General features: G+C 45.4%; 1 protein-coding gene across 3 annotated transcripts in view; it reads right to left on the reverse strand.

Annotated features, from left to right (window-relative positions):
* SRPX (sushi repeat containing protein X-linked) overlaps positions 1–21,553 on the reverse strand; it is a 144,622-nt gene that overhangs the window by 55,747 nt on the left and 67,322 nt on the right. For all 3 annotated transcript variants that reach the window (XM_086387677.1, XM_086387678.1, XM_086387676.1), the window contains 3 exons: positions 20,553–20,744; positions 17,098–17,274; positions 3,141–3,267 (listed from right to left, as the gene is read on the reverse strand). In XM_086387677.1, the coding sequence (XP_086243803.1) occupies positions 3,141–3,267; positions 17,098–17,274; positions 20,553–20,744 (496 nt within the window). The remainder of the gene's footprint in view (positions 1–3,140; positions 3,268–17,097; positions 17,275–20,552; positions 20,745–21,553) is intronic.

The raw sequence follows: 21,553 nt of genomic DNA on the forward strand, positions 1-21,553 counted from the left end.
ATGTAGAACAGAGGATGGGAGACGCTGAGAACCCAAAGCTCAAGTCTTCCTTCCTTTGGTCTAAGGAAGACCCAAACTGCCGCCAGATTGGGAGGATGAGGGAATTTTCTTTGAGGGAAATCATTTGAGAGGTTAGTCCCAGCAGTCACTGGCAATTTGGGCCTGCAGGGGGCGCTAGAACTTCCTTTGCTTTTTCTATCTCAGTGGAGACCTTTCCTGAGGAAAAGGCAAATTCACTGTGATTTCATGGTAATCATAATAATAACTCAAGTTATTATTATCTTTATTATTAGTTATTATTATTATCATTATTATTCTTTGTGCTGTGTGTGCTGAGTCACTCAGTCGTGTCTGACTCTTTGCGACCCCATGGACTGTAGCCCTACAGGCTCCTCTCTCTGTGGGGATTCTCCAGGCAAGAATACTGGAGTGGGGTGCCATTCCCTCCTCCAGGGGATCTTCCCAACCCGGGATCGAACCCAAGTCTCCCTCATTGCAGGCAGATTCTTTACCTTCTGAGCTACCAGGGAAGCCCAGTATATAAACCTTATACATGTCTGGCGTGATTCTAGACATTATATATATATATATATGTATATATATATGTATACACACACACACACATACACAGTAGTTTATTTAATCCTCTCAACAACCCTATGATGTAGGCATTATTTTACCCATTTCACAGATGAGGAAACTGAGCCACCAAAAGATCAAGGAACCCACCCAAGGTCACAGAGCAAGGATGACTCCCACATCTTTCTTCTCAGTTGTCTGATAAGAATATCAGTAGGTACAATATGATCAATTGTTTTTCAATAGATAATTTCTGTTCTCTCTACACGTCTGAGGAATGAAAAGAATATTGACTGACAATGTGCATGTGAAATTCTCACTGTCACCGTTGAAGAGAACCTTCCACACAGGTGGACAAGGCAGTTGTTTACAAGTATGCAGTGAGGGGTGTTACAAGAGTGTCAGACATCCCAGCATTACAGACATGTCACTTTGGGCCTTAGGTGCTTTAAGGTCCTCATCAGGAAGCACAATTTAAAAGCAGATAAACCTGAGAGGAATCAGACTTCAAACATGAGTGGCCGCTCACCTCTTGGAGACTCTCTTTCATGTGTGACATGCAAATAACAGTCATAGGGCATAAATATGGAGCTCACAGGAAGCACCTGTCTCAGCACCTGACACTAGAACCTTCCCCCCACCCCAGAAGGGGACTACAGAACAGAAGCTTGCAAAAGACATGAGGAAAAGAAGAGAAATGCCAGAGAAGCAAGGAGGCCAAGCAAGAGCTGCAAAAGGGGAAAAGACAGCCTTCTCTGAACTCATTCTGCTCCACAGCTCTGATGGCCCTGGGCTGTAGAATTTAGGAAGCCAATAGCTGCTCTGAACAGAGGGTTGGGGTTACTAAGATGCTCTTTCAAAATGTCACATTTCTAACTGTAACACACAGATTACCCACAAAAATGCCAAGGTGAATATCCTTGCTAGATAACTAAAGTCATCTGATGACCTGATATTGTGTGTATATTATACCAGATTTCAATAGCAATCGCAGTTGTGAGAATCTAAGAATCTGTTATGGGCTAGGAGAAGGGCCAGGCATCGTGCTGGGTTCCAAAAGATTCAACAATTGTTAAAAGCCAATCCCTGACGATATCAAGGGCTTTCCAGGTGGCTCAGTGGTAAACAACCCACCTGCCTGCCAATGTAGGAGACCTGGGTTTGATCCCTGGGTCAGGAAGATCCCCTGGAGGAAGAAATGGCAACCTACTCCAATATTCTCCCTGGAGAATCTCATGGCCAGAAGAGCCTGGCAGGCTACAGTCCATGGGGTCACAAAGAGTTGGACATGACTGAGCACACACACATGATGCATGACATGGTTATAGCAACTGTGACTTATATTTTTAATCCTCATCGCCTAAAGTTTCTCCTTAAGGGGTGACATATATATGCGACAGAAAATAAATAATTTCTTAATACTCACACTTTATCTTTGAGGAATTACAAGCGGAAACATAACAAATATGATCTAAGCTAGATGGTGGGAAAAATTATCAGGCTGTCAGAACAAAATGTCCTAGGGGTAAAAGACTGAGCCTCTTCCTAGAAGAAAATGTTCTGTTATGGCTAATATTGGCTTAGAAACATTTCCTCTTGCCCAGCCTGGGTTGACAGAATTCTAGAAAGCCTTGCCCTGCTGTATGGCTCACCAGGGGTAAGTCAGAGGTGTTCTTTGTCCACAGATGGAAACTCGGCGGGGAGGCCTAATAGGACCATGTACTCTAAGGCATGGATGTGAATATGCTGACATAAAGTAGTGGCCCCCAGGGAACATGAGGGCCCATCCATAGCCACAGGGGCACAGGCGCAGCTGCTAGATTAGAACAACATGTGGCTGAACTTCACTGAAGGGAACCACCCATTTTTAAAGATTTTGGGGATGTATTTCAAACTATTTGTGCAGTTGGTCCTAGAGAAGAGGGTTGGGGTGGGGAAGAAGGACTTTTTTATTTACAAGTGGTTTAAGTGTTTAATGGTCATATATTAAAAAATCAAAAATCAAAAGTTGTGAAAGAAACAGGTGCCAAAAAAAAAGAGATTTTGGAGTTCTGCCCTAAAACATACTCCCAGAGCACAAGGGGGCGACACTGAGCTCCACCTGGGAGACACAGGTTCCCAGGGAGGCGGTGGCTTAGGAAGGCCTGGGTAGGGGGCCCAGCACACAATGGCAGTGAGTCTTTCTGTGAATTAACCACTTGACTTCCTCTTCCTCCTCCTGTCCCTTTTCCTCCCTTCTCCCCACCACTCCTTCTGACTTCCTTTCTTTCCTTCAACAAACAGTTACCAAGTAGCAACTATGTGCTAGGCATGGTTCTGGGCATTAAGGATATGGCTTCAAACCTACTGTAGTTGAGACAGGCAGTAAACAGATACATAAGTGAAGAATGTAGTATGCCAGACAGTGAAGAAAAATAAAGAAATGAATGAGGTGTGGCTGAAAGAGTGCTGTACCGAGTCCAAAAGCATACACTGACCTGCAGATACACACTTCCTTATTCTTGGTAGTGAACTTCTCACATAAACGGGCAACCTCATTCCAGCTGCCAAGCTGCACTTACTCAGTGAGAATGCCATCTGCTGTGTCTCTTCCCTCGGGCGTCTCCCAGGACACTCGGACTGTCAGCTTGTTGGGTTCTGCAACGCGTTCCTTCACACTTGGACACTTGATTCTAGGAGGTTCGAGATCTGAAAATATAACCAGAATATTCTCACCATCATCAGGAAATATCAACCTGGGGTTCGACACCCAACCCACCATTAGACATGCCCGAAGCTCTGTGCTGAGTTGTGTCGGACTCTTTGTGACCCCATGGACTGTGGCTCACCAGGCTCCTCTGTCCATGAGATTTCCCAGGCAAGAATACTAAAGTGGGTTGCCATTTCCTTCTCCAGGGGATCTTCCTGACCCAGGGATTGGATCCTTGTCTGTTGTATCTCCTGCACTGGCAGGCAGGTTGTTTACCACTGCACCATCTTTGCGAGTGCCCAAAGCTCTAGGTGCTCCCTGTTTTTGAAGGGCTTCTTCACCCCTTCTGTATTTATCTTCTTTCCCTTCATCTTGCCCCTTCTTGTCTGCCGAGTTCAACTTTTTATTTTGTACTGGGATATGCATGCGTGTTCAGTCGCTTCAGTCATGTCTGACTGTTTGCAACCCTATGGACTGTAGCTCATCAGGCTCCTTTGTCCATGGGATTCTCCAGACAAGAATACTGGAGTGGGTTGCCATGCCCTCCTCCTCCAGGGGATCTTACCAACCCAGGGATCAAACCTGGTGCCTCCTGCATCTTCTGCATAGCAGGTGGGTTCTTTACCACTCAGCCACCAGGGAAGCCAGTATTGGGGTATAGCTGATTAACAATGATTGTGATAGTTACAGATGCACAGCAGAGTGACTCAGCTATATATGTGTGTGTGTGTGTACACATATATATGTACCCATTCTCCCCCAACTCCCCTCCTACCCAGGTTGCCACATCACCCTGAGCAGAGTTCCCAGTGATATGCCTGCTGAGTTTTAAAGACTGTGTGAGTACTTACCTGTGTATGGCTAAATCAGCAATCAGCTGGCCTTGCTAGTGTCTTGTAGGGTAATTTATCAGCTACAGCAACTTCTTCCCCACGCTTCCAAACTCTGCCTGTTGACTTGGCAACATAGCAGTTACCCAACTAGAAATCATTCAGCCATAGTGAGTCCTTCTTGCTTTAAAGATAGTATCACCGGATACTAGAGAAAAGTGCCTTAGGTATCATCATCTGCTGCTGCTGCTGCTAAGTCGCTTCAGTCGTGTCTGACTAGACGGCAGCCCACCAGGCTCCCCTGTCCCTGGGATCCTCCAGGCAAGAACACTGGAGTGGGTTGCCATTTTCTTCTCCAATGCATGAAAGTGAAAAGTGAAAGTGAAAGTGAAGTCATGTCGGACTCCTAGCGACCCCATGGACTGTAGCCTCCCAGGCTCCTCTGTCCATGGGATTCACCAGGCAAGAGTACTGGAGTGGGGTGCCATTGTCTTCTCCTAGGTATCATCTAGTTGATTCAATTCAAGGCAACAAATCTTTAATGAGTACCAGCCTTCCCCAAGGCATCATTTCAGCTGCTGGGCTTGGGCATGCAAAGGCAAGAGAATCATGTTATTCTCAGAGTTGACAGTCTGTTGAGAGGATTATGTCACCATATGTGAAATATGACACAAGGTAGAAAATTAACACTGCTCTAGGCTACATAAAAGTAAATGCTGTGGAGGCTTAAAGGAATTACCCAATGCTCTCATTTTACAGATCAGGAAACTGAGCATCAGACAGCATAAGTGATTTATTTAAGGCCAGGCATGAAAATAATGAGAATGTGAACTATAACCCAAATTAGAGCACTTGTCCTTAAAACAGACTTCCCTGGTGGCTCAGATGGTAAAGAATCTTCCTGAAATGCTGCAGACCCAGGTTCAATCCCTGGGTTGGGAAGATCCCCTGGAGAAGGGAATGGCAACCTACTCCAGTATTCTTGCCTGGAGAATTCCATGGATAGAGGAGCCTGGCGAGCTGCAGTCCAAGGGGTCCCAAAGAGTCAGACATGACTGAGCGACTAACACATGCACACACAAGGTGAAATCACAAGAAGGGGGAATTCAAACTTTTACAAGTTCTACTTGATGATTTTCAACAGGCAGAGAATGTATTTTTAAGAAGTCAGAGTAAATTAACATTTCGATTTGCATTATCTTACATGTCAACTGCTAATTGTTTAAATACTGCTATAGCCTGAATGAAAATGAAATGTCATTTGATTCTGAATTACAAACATTTCTGAGAGACTAAATGCACCAAGTCGAATCTTCATATACTTTCTCTTGTGTCTTGTCCAATAACTCACTTTATTTAGGGTAAGAAATCATGAATAATTTGTTAAAAGTAGTGTCTTAAGCGATCCAAATTCATTTTCATTCAATGCCATGCTTCAGTGGAGTGTGAATTTACAGCCATAATATGCTAATCCTCAAGTGAATAACTATATTTTATTGAATCTAAGTCACCAATTGTGAGACGCATGCTAATTGCAGGGCTAGTAACTGAAAAAAAATATGCTTCTTAGAATTTATAGTTTATCAACGTGATGGTGAAATGAAAGCTGCTTTAAATGAGTTAGAGGTGTCTATTTTCAGTTGCTAAGATGTTAAAAAACAATCCTTTTTTGTTTTTACTATGATAGGTGATAGAAGACATATTTTTATAGTTCAGATGAACATTTTTCAGCTTTGGGTGAATCAGAAAGATACGTATATAATACCTGCCCCCTGCTGGCCAAATGCAGTCAGCAAGCTCATAATAGAAAGCATATTTATTTTTTAAAAAATTGAAGCCAAGGGACTCCCCTGGTGGTCCATGGTTGGGATTCTGTGCTTCCACGGAAGGGGGTGCAGGTTCAATCCCTGATCAGGGGACTAGGATCCCACATGCTGCATGGCATGGGCAAAAATATTTTTTAAAAGAGGCGGGTGTGAAAATGAATTATATCTCAACTAAAAATGCTGTACTCTGGCCCAGTGGTAAAGAACCTGCCTGCCAATGCAGGAGACACGGATTTGATCCCTGGATAGGGAAGATTTCCTGGAGAAGGAAATGGCAACCCACTCTAGTATTCTTGCCTGGGAAATCCCATGGACAGTGGAGCCTGGTGGGCTACAGCCGATGGGGTTGCAAAAGAGTCAGGCATGACAGAGTGACTGAAAAACAATACTGAATCTAGAAAAAAAATTAAAGCCATAAAGGAGGGGAGGAGGAAGGGAAATAGATTTCAATATAAGATTACTTAGTGTTACCATATTACTAAGATCACTTTGTGTTACCATATTCTCTTGGAGCAACACTGTCAGAGTGAAAAGATATTCTTACCCTTTGTGTCGTGTAAACTAAACATCTAGATGATATGCTGGCTGGGTTGTTTTCCCTATAAACTAGACATATTGACACTGAGCAAACACAGCTCCAAATTAGGTTATCTGGGTGAAGAGTCTCAGCTTCCCAAAGCTAGCTTCTGACAGCTGACAATGATCAGTCGAATTTGGCCTACTTTTTCAGAAGCAGTGTTCTTCCAAACAAGAACCAAGAGGAAATAAAGCACTAACAATAATAGCTAATATTTATTTGCTGACCCTCCCCTACTTGCCCAGCCCAGGCGAGGTACCCTCCCTGCATTATTTCACTGAATTCTTGCCACCGCCCACTAGACTAAGTCTTGTTATTATCATCCCCATTTATAGTCTGGGAAGCCTTTCCTCTCTTTGGGAACTTCTTTGCAGTCTGGGATTTTAAGACATGATCACATGTTTTTAAATTATTTTAATCAGTCGAAGACTTCTGTGTGTCTGCCTACTGCTGAGCTAGTTATTTTCCTCCATCCTCTGCATACACATTCTTTCCTGGTCATCACATCCACCTTGTCCATAAACCCTGGAAAAGCAGCAGCAGAGCGGGCTCCTGTCACATTCTCAAGCATCAGGCCCCCTTTTTCAGCTGGCCTGCACTTCAGCAGATGCTCCAGAAACTGAAGCTTATTATTACACAGCTGTGGCCATCACTGCTATTTCTACATTATTATAAATTTCCATGGATGAAATAAACAAAGTTACTATAGAAACCTGATCACAATTCCTTGTTGAGTCAGAGTGCCCGCAGGGCCAGTTACCATGTGGCAACCTGGCAACTCTCATGAACATCCCGGCCTCTGCCCCACTCACTGGAGACATCTGACAAACTGTCCCCTGCCTCTGTGTCTAGTTTCTTCTCTGCGTATAAAATACCAGAAACAAACATGTTGCACTGTATCAACCACTGTTATCTGCAAAGCTATACTACATACTTGGGAATATTTACTATGTCTACCAGATAGATGGTGGAAATAAAAAAGAAGGTGAGGGCTTCCCTGGTGGTCCAATGGTTAAGAATTTGCCTGCCAATGCAGAAGACACAGATTTGATCACTGGTCCAGGAAGATTCCACATGCCGTGGAGCAAGTAAACCCATGTGCCACAACTGAGCCTGTGCTCCAGAGCCCAGGAGCCGCAACTACTGAAGCCCATTCACCTTAGAGCCCATGCTCTGCAACAAGAGAAGCCACCAGGATGAGAAGCCCGCGCACCACAAGTAAAGAGTATCTCCCGTTCTCTGAAACTGGAGAAAAGCCCATATATGTCCGTTTCTTTAGAAGAAAAGAAGTTTTCCTGGGCCTGTGACCCTTCAGAATAAAGATTCTATTCCAAGCCTTGTTTCAAGTTATCTATGGCCATGGGATGGGTTCCACCAGTGAGCTGTGAGAAAAAGCGACATGTGCAACTTCTGGGTTGTGCTTTAAAAAGGTATGTGTGTGTGTGTGGCAGGAGGTACTCTCCTCTTTCTTTTTCCTCCACCCTGGTTTGAATGTGTATGAAGTGGTGAGCTGTGAACAGCCATCTTCGATTGCAGATGAAAGCTGCAAGTTGAGAGTGGAAGAACAAATGAGGAGGAGGTTGGGTCTAGGACACTGCCCGGATATTTATAAGAGAATGGAAGTTCTAACTTGCTTAAAGTATTATGATTTTGGCCTTATTAATATACCTGGAAATAGGATATAAGCAACCACACCTGTTTTTTTCAAATTTGGTATGACATCTTCCAAGATGTACTTCACTAATGATTTCTAAGCTCTGATTTCTAACAAAGAATACTCTGGTGAATTTCCTGGGAAGGTGGCTACCCACAATCCCCTTATATACATGCAGTTCCTCCTACCAACAAAAGAATGGGAAAGACTAGAGTCTCTTCAAGAAAATAAGAAATATCAAGGGAACATTTCATGCAGAGATGGGCACAATAAAGGACAGAAACGGCAAAGACCTAACAGAAGCAGAAGAGATTAAGAAGAGGTAGTAAGAATACACAGAAGAACTATACAAAAAAGATCTTACTGACCCGGATATCCATGATGATGTGATCACTCACCTAGAGCCAGACATCCTGGAATGTGAAGTAAAGTGGGCTTCGGAAGCATTACTAGAAACAAAGTTACTGGAGGTGACAGAATTCCAGCTGAGCTATTTAAAATCCTAAAAGATGATGCTATGAAAGTGCTGAACTCAATTTGTCAGCAAATTTGGAAAACTCACCAGTGGCCACAGGACTAAAAATTGTCAGATTTCATTCCAATTCCAAAGATGAACAATGCCAAAGAATATTCAAAATATTGCACAATCATGCTCATTTCACATGCTAGGCAAGGTAATGCTCAAAATACTTCAAGCTAGGCTTCAAAAGTACATGAACCAAGAACTTCCAGATGTAAGCTGGATTTAGAAAAGGCAGAGGAACCAGAGATCAAATTGCCAACATCTGTTGGATCATAGAAAAAGCAAGGGAATTCCATAAAAACATCTACTTATGTTTCATTGACTACAGAAAAGCCTTTGACTGTGTGGATCACAACAAACAGGGGAAAATTCTTAAAGAGATGAAATACCAGACCACCTTAACTGCCTCCTGATAAACCTATATGCAGGTCAAGAAGCAACAGTTAGAAGCAAGAGGTAGAAGAACTGGACATTGAACAATGGACTGATTCCAAATTGGGAAAGGGGTACATCAAGGCTGTATATTGTCACCCTGCTTATTTAACTTATATGCAAAGTACTTCATGTGAAAGCCGGGCTGGATGAAGCACAAGCTGGCATCAAGATTGCCGGGAGAAATATCACTAACCTCAGATATGCAGATGACACCACCCTTATGGCAGAAAGTGAAGAGGAACTAAAAAGCCTCTTGATGAAGGTGAAAGAGGAGAGTAAAATATCTGACTTAAAACTCAACATTCAAAAAACTAAGATCATAGCATCCAGTCTCATCACTTCATGGCAAATAGATGGGGGAAAAAATGGAAACAGACTTAATTTTGTTGGGCTCCAAAATCACTGCGGATGGTCACTGTGGCCTCAAAATTAAAAGATGCATGCTCCTTGGAAGAAAAGCTATGACAAACCCAGGCAGCATATTAAAAAGCAGAGACATCACTTTGCCAACAAAGTTTCATCTAGTCAAAGTTATGGTTTTTTCAGTAGTCATGTACGGATGTGAGAGCTGGATCATAAAGAAGGCTGAGCACCAAAGAATTGATGCTTTCAAACTGTGGTGTTGGAGAAGACTCTTGAGAGTCCCTTGGACTGCAAGGAGATCAAACCAGTCAATCCTAAAGGAAATCAATCCTGAATATTCATTGGAAGGACTGATGGTGAAGCTCCAATAGTTTGGCTACCTGATGCAAACAGCTGATTCATTGGAAAAGATCCTGATGCTGGGAAAGATTGAAGGCAGGAGGAGAAAGGGCAACAGAGGATGCGATGGCTGGATGGCATCACTGATGCAATAGACATGAACTTGGGCAAACTCCAGGAGATGGTGGGGGACAAGGAGGCCTGGCATGCTGCAGTCCATGGGGTTGCAAAGAGCTGGACACAACTGAGCAACTGAACAACAGTAACCTTCTACCAAGAAGTAGAGTCTGCCTCCCCTCCATTTGAATCTGTGCCTGGCTTGTAACTTACTTTGACTGACAGAATGCAAGGGAAGTGATTCTATGCCAGTCCCAGACGTAGGCCCTTAAGGAGTCTGGCACCTTCTGTGTTTACCATCTCAGAAGCCAGCTGCCGTCTAAGGAAGCCCAGTTATCTGACTTGAGAGGCCAAGTGGAGAAGGTGAGGAATGAAGGGAGAGAGAAAAAAGGGACTCAAATGTCAGCCAGCACGGTGACCTCTGAGTGAGATGCTGCACATGGGAGTGAAGCCATCTTGGCTCCTCCAGTCCCAGACATGAGCCTTGGCCATTACTATGTGCAACAAAGGTGAGCTGTCTCCACCAAGCCCTGCCCAAATCACCAACCCAAACAGCTATGAGCCATAACATGGTTGATTGAAGCCACTAAGTTCTGGGTGGTTGGTTGTGCAGCAATAGATTACTGACACAAACATAAAATAGTTGGAGGTTGTTGATGGAGGGAAGAAGTGGTCATTTCCTGGCACAGGGAGAGAGTGACTAACCAAGGCAGAACAAATCTGGCCACTGAAAACTTCCCTCATTGCTTGCTTCCCCCAGCTAGATTGTAATCCATGTACATGTCCCTGAACAGGGTTTCCACTTCTTTGGCACCATATGAGATATTAGGAAACTTTCCCAATGGACCAAAGAGTTGAGAAGCAAAGAACTCCACAACTGGAAGTCACTATCTTCATCAGAAAGATGCCAAACTAAAAATTCATTGGAGATGTACTACAGTGGTGCGATAACAGTTTACCTGTTTAATTTGTGCTAAAAATCATGCCAGGTTAAAAAGTGGAGCAGTATCTTGGACTTCCAAGGTGGTAGTGTAACCACTGGAGACTTCATGTTTCCAATGCAGGGGACACGGGTTCGATCCCTGATCACAGAGCTAGATTCTGCATGCCCTGGTTGGGCAAGTTCTACATACCATGCAGTGCGGCCAAAAAAAAAAAAAACTGGAGTAGTATCTCAATCAAGCAACTTGTTGCAAAGCTGAAACTAGCTTCCTAAAAGTTTATAAATCAATGTGTATTTGTCAACCTGGGAAAAATTTTGTATGATTTCAGAGCATTTACAGCAATGCCCTGATACATTTATTCTCAGCCCCACGACGTTTGTATCCTCAACTGAATCTCTAGAAATAATACCATTCTGCCCAGCAAACTTCTTGTGGGTCACTGGGTCAACTGAGCTGTCAGATAATTGGGAAGCTGGAAAAGTAGTCCATCAATTTGCGTATCTAAAACTGCAAATTGAGATTTTTTTTTTTTATTCCAGACTTCCGTTTGTGTTAACTCTCCAACTATTCTATTCCACAGGAAATATAAAATAAGCAGAGAGTAATTTCAGGAAGCAAGTTGGTTTGTACATGGTCTTTTGTTAAAACATCTCAATAGGGCTCCCTGTGTATCTGAAGATACTTGCTCGGTTTTCATTGTCCATGGGTTTTAAATTTACTTGAATTTTTTTTCTCTTCCTGTTGGCCTAGGGAAAAGTGTTGGTCCAAAGGAGAAGACCTGTAATTGTAACTGTCCATTGTTGTATCTACATGCCAATGTAACTGGAAAGGACTAAAAATAGAAAGAAAGAAAAAAAATATACCCCAAAACAATAGTTGTTACAGTCTATGGGTTTGGTTCTTTTATATATATATATATCATGGAAGTTGTGGCTCTCTAAATATTTTACCCTCCTGCAATTTGCAGTATGTTTTTCTTTGTCTACTACATTGACCTATTTCTATCTATATCTGTTTTTAAAATAACCATGGACATTGAGTCTACTGCCAGAGCGTAGGCTGCCTAAGAGAATGAATTTTGACTTGTGGTCCTTTCAAATTAGCCAGACCACAGAACTGACCACCTCAGCATCAAAAGCCAGCCCAGGGTTCTCTCTTCCCTCCAGATCTGAAGGAGAACTGGACGGACTTTCTTAGCACTCAGCACAGCTGGGCCTAGAGGCATTGCTCAAGGCGGTGTAGAAATCTGAGAATTCCTTGGCCACCATGCGTCAGCTCCAAAACTAGGCTGAGGCGCCGAGCTGTGCTCACAGACCCCTGAGCCCTGCCAACACACCAAGTCAATAAACTCATTTAGTAATACATTGAAAGCCAAAGAGTTCATGACATCCCTGGAGTAAAATTCACAGGGGACAAACTCCAGCTTCTCTGTCACAGAATCAAAGAAAGATTTGCCTGCTTGCTGTGTCTTATTTCTCTTGTTTTTCCTGGGAGCTCACTGATCACTGATCTCCTTTTTACCCCCCACATTGCATGCACAAATTCCCCTACCCCCAAAGATGCCTGAATCTTGCCCTGTTCCACTCTAAGATCAGTCCCTTGGAATTGGGGTTCATTTCTTAGTTTTTTCTCTCTCCCTCTGGGAAGGTTCCAGGCCCATCTGGTCCGGCTTAAGACATGCTTGTTGCTTTTTGAGAACAATCAGCAATTTCTTTCCATTGTTACACACAATCTGGACATCTGAACACTGTGATCCCTGGAGGATTCTGCCAGTGCTTGCTCAGCAGGGAGATTTTCGAGTATCTCCTCCTCTCCTATCACCTCTACCCCTTCCAATGTGAGGGAACAGACATTCAAAGCAGGGGATGGGAGGCGGTGGCAGTGGAGAGGAGTGTTCTGAAGAGCTAGCTTGCACGCTCCAAGGCACCAGGCAGCGAGTGAAAGCAACATCTGGGAGGGGCTCTTCTGACCTCAACATCTGGCCTCAGGTCACGTCCTTCTAGAAAAGTGCCTGGAGCTCACAGCCTGAGCACTATCCTACATGCATGGCTGAGCAGGCCTGCTTTGCAGGCTCCTCCTCACTGAGAACTACAGTGATTTACAGGGAGATGTCTAAAACCTCAGAGCAAGGCTGCTAAGGACTTCCCTGATGGTCCAGTAGTTGGGAATCCACCTGCCAGTACAGGGGAGACGGGTTCGAGCCCTGGTCCGGGAAGATTCCACATGCCTTGGGGCAACCAAACCTGTGTGACACAACTAGAGAGTAGCCCTCCACTCAGCACAACTAGAGAAAGTCCATGTGCAGCAACAAAGACATAGCACCGCCCAAAAAACAATAAATAAATAAAAGGAAGTAAAAGGCTTCTGTGGCACAGATTCTGTTGGCACTCAGTTTTTTTAAAATCATCGCTTGCACTGAAATCTTTACTGCCTGTACTGAAATTCTCAAATTGACATGTCTTGGACTCCTCCTGCCAGCTGGGTGCCAGCTAGCTTTGCCAATGGGAGGCACTCCCATGAGGACAGAGGGCAGGAGGAAGAGGGAAGCCATTAGGCTTCTGGTAGGGGCTTTCATGAAGGTTTCCTGGGCTCCTGACTTCATTCTCATCCATGATGGTGTCAGCTGCAGACATGTCAGCCTCAGGGTGAGTTTATGGACTTTGGGTAACACCACGAGGCCACTTTTGCTCCCCCCAGCCCTTGGTTGGGATGGATTTCTGCTCTAACTAATCTCTAGATGGCGCAGTGCTAAAGAATCTGCCTGCCAATTCAGGAGACGCTTCCCTGGGTCAGGAAGGTTGCCTGAAGAATCTGCCCACTCCAGTATTCTTACCTGGGAAATCCCATGGACAGAGGAGCCTGGCAGGCTGTAGTCCATGGAGTCGCAAAGAGTCGGACACGACTGAGTGCACACACACATAATGTCTGGCAACAGTCTTTTTCCTCTTTTGTTCCTCCAGCCCTTCCTATGTTTGTAACCACTGCCCTGTATTAATGTCTCCTCTGTCGGAAACACCTATAATGGTTTCTATCTTCTCAATCACTGATCAATTCAAACTCCCACCTAAATCATAGAAAAAGAGAAGCCAGGAATAAATCCGAGTCAATTATCTGAGAAATTACTTGGACCTGGTGCTCTTGTTAAGATGGATATAAGGTAAGGTCCGGGGCTGTGATATAGAAGATGTAGAAGGCTCACATCTCGGGTCAGTCCCCTGGCTATAACTGAAGAAAAAGGATGACCGATGCTGCCAAGGGAGACAGTGGACAGTGGTACCGTCATGAAGACACCGTAGGACCAAGGCCAGAGAAGCTGTTGTACAACTGCCCCCAGAGGGCAGCATCCAGTTTCAGTCACATCCCTGAATTGTTTGCCCAGATGCTGAGCTGTCAGGAAGGAGTCCTTGGGGGAATGGGCAGGCGCAGACCAAGCTGAATGGTTCTCTGCAGGATGGGCAGACCCAAGCAGGGTAGGAGCCAGGCTCCTGCGGTCAGCTGCCTTGCCATCTCTGTGCCAGAGCTGTCTCTGGATTCAGGGACTTTGAGCCTAAAAGCCCGGAGACATAGGCTTGGCTCTATGCAACATCAACAAAGTCAAGGCCTTATCCGCAGAAGGGGGATTGGACTACAATGTTCTGTTAGGCTAGGTCCTGGCAGCGCTAACACATTATGAGTCAACAGTCTCCTGGGATAGTAGTTTTCAATTACCTGGATTAGTTTTGGAAAAATGCCAGGGCCCCAGATACTCAGATTTAAACTGCAGCTAGAGTTAAAAACCACTGTCGCAGGGCAGTCTACCTCAACTTTAAAAGGACACAGGAATCCCTTAGGGATCTTCTTACAATGTGGCTTTCGATCTGTTGGGTCTGGGATAGGACCCAAGAGTCTGTATTTCTAACAGGCTTCCTGCTGATGCTCAAACTGCTGGGCACTATTTTGTGTTAAAAGGTACTAAGTGTTGCATTAGTTGCTCAGTTGTGTCTGACTCTTTGCGACCTTATAGACTGTAGCCCATCAGACTTCTCTGTCCATGGGATTCTCCAGGCAAGAATACTGGAGTGGGTTGCAATTTCCTTCTCCAAAAGGTACGAAAGTTCTTCCCAAATTTGATGTTCCAAGGCAGGTTCTCAACCTTTAGAGCATCAGAATGTCCTGGAGGGCCTGTGAAAATGCAGATTGCTAAGCCCCACCCCAGCATCGACAATCCTGCAGGCCTGGAAATGTGCATTTCTAAAGCTTCTGTTCAGGAGCCCACACTCTCTGAGATCCACTGCTCTCAGACGATGGTCCTGAGTCTGGTTATGCATGAAAATCACCTGGGAAGCTTTTATAAATGCCACTTGCCTCCTCCAGCTATCCCACATCAGGCTAACTGAATCAGAATCTCTAGGGTAAAACCAAGGTGCATTGTTGTTCAGTCACTAAGTCATGTCCGACACTTTTGCAACCCCATGGACTGCAACCCACCAGGCTCCTCTGTCCATGGGATTTCCCAGGCAAGAATACTGGAGTGGGTTGCCATTTCCTTCTCCAGGGGATCTTCCCAACCCAGAAACTGAACCCAGGTCTCCTTCATTGCAGGTGGATTCTTTACCACAGATCCCGGAAGCCCCGGGATCAAGGCATGGCTAGGTTCTAAAAGATACTCAGGTGATTCTAGTAAGTAGCCAGGGTGGGTATCCACTGCTCAGAGATGGGTGATTCTCAAAGAAGGGGTGATTTTTCTCCTCCATCTCCTCTTCCCTCCAAAGGACACTGGACAATGTCTGAAGACATTTTTGGTTGTCACACGTGGGAGCTGGGGAAAGATGTCATTGGCATTTAGTGGGTAAAAGCCAAGGCTCTAAGCATTCTAGAGTGCAAAGGACAGGACCCCATGACAAATAATTATCGGACACCAGATATCCATTGTTCCAAGATTCAGAAACCTTGTCTAGAGCGGGGTCCAGCAGAACCCCAGAATCTGCCCCAGATCTCCTGAAGCAGAAGCTACATTTTTACCAAGGTTCCCAGGTGATCCCCAAGCTGGAGAAGCACTGTCTTAGATCAGTGGCTCTCTTTAAGCTCTTCTGAATGCCCTAGAAGGCTCCTTAAAGTGCCAAGTGCTGGACCCATGCCCAGAGTTTGTGATTCAGCATGTCTGGGGTGGGGCCCTGAATTTGCATGTGTAAAGAGTTACAACGAGGACTTCCCTGGTGGCACAGTGGATAGGAATCCGCCTGCCAATGCAGGGGACACAGGTTCGAGCCCTGATCCAGGAAGACTCCACATGCCACAGAGTAACTAAGCCTGTATGCCACAACTGAGCCCACACACTGCAACTACCAAAGTATGTGTGCCCTAGAGCCTGTGCTCTGCAACAAGAGAAGCCTGCACACTGTCAACCAAGAGTAGCCCCTGCTCACTGCAACTAGAGCAAAGCCCGAGAGAGGCAACGAAGACCCAGTGCAGCGAAAAATAATTAATTAAAAAGAAAAAAAAAAAAAAAAGATTTCCAGCGAGGCTGCGGCCAAGGCTCCCCAGAACCACAAGTAAGAACTACTGCCAACAAACCCAGAGTCAGGGAAGACAGCCAAATCCCTGCCAGTTTAGCACACTGAGCATTTGCTGATTCCCAGAGTTGCTAACAAAGGAACTATGTCTGTGGGCTGAAAGACACAGAGCTGCTCTCCGCAGGACCATCCAGCCAAATGTCAACAACTCTGCTCAATGCTACAGGGCACACCCCGGCACTAAAATAGCAGGATTGCCCCGCACCTCTCTCTGCTAGCCTCCAGCTGCCTTGATCACAATCCGAGAGAGACACAAGTCACGGGAAAGCCATGAGCTGTGAAGTCAACTCAAGCAAAGAGACTGAGGCTAGATCTGTGCTGAGCCAGAGAAATAGGGATGAAGAAAACCACGAAAAGCAAAACTGGGCCCTTAGGCGTCACACATGGAACACAGGTGCTTCCTTTAAAACCCACTTTATGGGGACTTCTCTGGTGGTCCAGTGGCTAAGTCTCTGCGCTCCCAATACAGGGGCCCAGGTTCCATCTGTGATTGGGGAACTAGATCCCACGTGCTTCAGCCAAGAGTTTGCATGCAGCAATTTAGGGATCCTGCATACTGCAACTAAGACTGGGTGGAGACAGATACATAAAAATTTTAAATCCACTGTATGGACATCCCCTGCTCCTCCCAAAGTAGGTGCCTCCTGAGGACTGGTGATATTTTCTTACCAACACAGGTGGCTGGTTGGCCGCTCCAGGCCTTGTTGTCCATACACCTGACTGTCTGCTCCCCTTTCAGCGTGTATCCTGGCGAGCAATAGTACTCACACTGGGAGTTAAAGTAGGCACCGTCGATGCACTTAAACCCTCCATTCACTGGCATGGCAAGGGTAGGACATCGCTTTTCTGAAAAAGAGAAAACCAGAGATTCAGCATGTCTTAGTTTTTGTCACAGAGTTTCAGAGTCCAGAAACTGAAAGCATAGGCGGAAGTTAACTGAAATAAAGCAGACAGAAGTCTGAGAAAAGATGGATGGTGTCACCAAGCAGGACACCATGGGGCCTTTGGGGAGGCAGACTTCTTCCCATATCCTCCACGCTAACTCCTCTCTGAAGACCCAGATAATAGTATCTGACGCACACTCCCTGAGTTTTTCAAATGCTAAAACCACCACCAAGTGGGCGCAATGAACTACTTGATGGCCCGAGACCCCTGGTGCCTATAATGTTAACTGCCCTGTTACCTCACCATCAACCAATCCAAGAACTGTGCATGAACTTTTCATGTACCCTGAGACCCACTCCCCCTCCACACACACACCTGGCCTTTAAACAGGCTGTGCTAAAACCCTTCGGGCAGTTGGGAGGCGGGGTGAGTTTGGGCTCGAGCCACTGATTCTCCTTGCTTTGTCCTGCAAAAAACCTTTCTCTGCTCCAAACTCCGATTTGGAGTAAGACTGTGCTTCCAGGGAAGACCAGTGAAGGGTGGGGGAGGCAGGACGGGGAGAGGAGGAAGGGGGGCAAGCTGGTATCTCAGGCCAGGTGAGCCTCAGCCTGATCTCGCAGGGGAGCCCTGGAGCATGATTGACACCTGAGTCTGCCCTGCCTCCAGGCATGGTAGCTGGGCTTTCAGAATCCTTTACCCGTCAGTAGTACTGGGCAGCTAGAGGCTGCCCATGGGGGATGCTCTCCCTTTTAGGATGGAGAAAACAGTGCTCTGATGGAGCACAGCCTCTTCTTCCTTGGAGGAAGGTCAATCGACGGTACAAGTCATGAAGAGCAACTGGCAGCGGGGCATCCAGGACACCTGGGAGAAGCACACACTGTCCAGGATAGTCACCCAAACGGCATAGTTGCCTACATAGACTGGGTCACACGGCTGCAGCCCCCAACCCCAGTTTCCCCAATAGTTAAAGGCACCCATATCAACAGTGTTGTTGCAAAAGCAGCATGTATGTGAAACGATTGGTACCCAAGTGCTCCATTCATGACAGCGGTCTGGAAAAGCAACGGCACCTCAAATGTGCTTCAAACATGCTGTGCAATGTGCAGTTTCCCAAGTGAGATAGAACTTCTCAGGAAGCTCAAAGTCAGCCCCTGAAATGCGCTTACAGTCTTCTCCCCGGAGGCCTGGTGCCTTTCAGGGAATGAGCATCATTCAGGGGGTAATTCTTCCCTGCCTCCCTAAGTTCTACCTCTTGGAGGAGCACTTTTCTCTACTACCAGTAGTCGAGGGCAGAGCACCACTTTTTTTTTTTTTTGAGAGGGAAATAAAGTTTATTAGAGTGGGAGATGCTGACAGAACAGCGGGCCAACTCAAGGGAGAACCGACGTTGAACAGAGGAACTTAGTCCACTTTTATACCCAGGGTACAAGGAATGCGATAGGGGTCTTGTGGGTCATTTGCTGATTGGATGAGGCATGTATACTGGGTGGGGGGAAGAGTAAGGCAAATACCTTCTCCCTATGGGGCAAGAGGGAAGACAGGTTACACTGCTCAGGAGGACCTGAAATCTGTTAATAATTACAACATGGGGGAGAGAAGGACTCTAAGGGTCTGGATTTTCCGTTCCTGCATTCCAAGGCCCTCCTTGGTTTTATCTGCTCTTTTATCCTTGGGTCACCACAGAGTCCTCAGTTTGGCTCAGATAAAACTCTCTTCTATTCTATTATAGATTGTTTATTGATTATTTTCATTGACACTAGTGAGGCAAATCTTTTCTTCCCTGGTTTCTTGGCCATTTGCATTTTCTCTTTTATGTTGCACCTGGTTTTGATTTTTGCCCTTTTTGGTAGTGTTTTCTTTTTCCATTTGCTTACTGATTTGTTGTTGTTCAGTCACTCAGTTGTGTCCAACTCTTTGTGACCCCATGGACTGCAGCATGCCAGGCTTTCCTGTCCATCACCAACTCCCAGAGCTTGTTCAAACTCATGTCCATCGAGTCGGTGATGCCATCCAGCTATCTCATCCTCTGTCCTCCCCTTCTCCTCCTGCCTTCAATGTTTCCCAGCATCAGAGTCGTTTCTAATGAGTTGGCTTTTAGCATCAGGTGGCCAAAGTATTGGAGCTTCAGCATCAGTTCTTCAATATTCACAAGTGATTTTCTTTAGGATTGACTGGTTTGATCTCCTTGAAGTCCAAGGGACTCTCAAGAGTCTTCTCCAACACCACGGTTCAAAAGCATCAATTCTTTGGTGCTCAGCTTTCTTTATAGTCCAACTCTCACATCCATGCATGACTACTGGAAAAACCATAGCCTTGACTAGACAGACCTTTGTCAGCAAAGTAATGTCTGCTTTTTAATATGCTGTCTAGGTTGGTCATAGCTTTTCCTTCAAGGAGCAAGAGTCTTTTAATTTCATGGCTGCAATCACCATCTGCCTCCCATAAAGCAGGAGCTTGGAAGTGGGCCAGAGCACCATTCTTGCACTTATGCTGTGGTTTACTCCTCTGCCTGCTGTCTCTGATGCTGTTCCGTGAGACCCCTGATGGCAGATGGCCCTTGATGGTAGAATGTGTCTTGTTTCTCAATCCCCAACACCTTTCCAGGGTCCAGCACTCATTAAACAGACATAATATAGTGCAAAACAAACCTCTGTTCTCACCCCCTTTCCAAACAGACAATCACACCCCTCTGTCTGAAATGTGTCATCTTCTGCCACATCTTAGGAACACATTGGCTTCTGCTCACAAAGGAGTTTTTCTCATCACAGCCCACAAAACATTCAGTAAAAATCCTTGATCTCAGAGCAAAAGAACTTAGGCCCCAGGACTTCCCTGGCAGTCCAGGGGTTAAGACTTCACCTTCCAATGCAGGGGGTGCAGGTTCAGCCCCTGGGTGGGGAGCCAAGATCCCACGTCTTGGGGCAAAAAAACCAAAACAGAAAACAGAAGCAATACTGTAGCAAATTCAGTAAAGACGTTAAAAATGGTCCACCATCAGGTCCAGAGGCTAATACTCCATGCTTCCAATGCAGGAGGCCCAGGTTCAATCCCTGGGAAGCAGGTCTAGTCAGGGAACTAGATCTCACATACTGCAACACAGCCAAATAAACAAAACCAAATAACGAAAAAGCCAAATAACAACAACAAAAATGGTCCACGTTAAAAAAAAATCTTTAAAACAAATAAACAAAAGAAGAACTTTGGCCCTGAGGTCTCCCACACGGGGCCAGGCTACTCACGCTTGCAGATGACCTTGTCCGACCACCGTTTGTTTGACTGGCAGATCACCTGGGGAGAACCCTGCAGCTCATAGCCCTTCTGGCAGCGGATGTCACACCTGGTTCCCAGGGTTGTTTTGTAGTATCCTCCTTGAGGGGCCCTGCAGTACACATCCCCGTACTTCACCTTGATGGGGGAGCACCACGGGATGTCTACAGGGAGCAGAAACAAAGGAAAAGGAGAAACAGAAAATGACATCTTCAGAAAATGTGTCTTTTTCAGTCTCGAAGTCCCTGACTGGCTGCATTCCAGATGTTGGACCTCCAAATAGTGCCCCATGTCTTATAAGGTATCTCTGGGTGGGGAGGTTATGATCACGGGACTAGGTGTCAGATATATCTGAGTATGGGTCTAGGTTCCTCCATTCGTGGCTGTGTGATATTGGACAAATTACTTAACCTCTCTGAGTGGATACTAACTATGTCATAGGACTCTTATAAGGACTGAAAAAAATGCATAGTAAGCAACTAGCACAGTGTCTAGCACATAGTAAATGCTCAGTGAATGCTTGTTCTTTTGAATATTTCCCTTGACTAGAGACAGAATTCTCTTGAGAGCAACTGTTACCATTATGAACTCTAACCCCAACCATCCATATATGACGGCAGGGAGTTAATAATTGGTCAATTTAGATTTTTTTTCCAAGTTTGTATCATAGTTGCTGTAAAAACACGTAATCCCATCTTAATGAGTGTGGATACAGCAACAATTTCCAGGGTTTTGCCACAGGATATAATTTGGGCTTAAAGTCACAGAACAGGGACTCCCCATTGGGAAGCAACCTCCCTTTTCAGATGTCTGCAGTTAAGCCCCCTTCAGGTAAGAGATGACACCCTTCTCCAACGGCAAAGCTCCAGGGTGTTTTGATTTCGGTCTTGTAGTTGACCAGCTTAGGGCGACACATACTTTAGAGCTTCTCCCTGGGCCTTTAGTAGGTGCTCGCTGAAAGCCATAAAATTAG

This window comes from Bos grunniens, chromosome X (genome assembly GCF_055505025.1).
Source record: "Bos grunniens cultivar Pamir isolate PY7600 chromosome X, Bosgru_T2T1.0, whole genome shotgun sequence".
Classification (NCBI taxonomy): domain Eukaryota; kingdom Metazoa; phylum Chordata; class Mammalia; order Artiodactyla; family Bovidae; genus Bos; species Bos grunniens.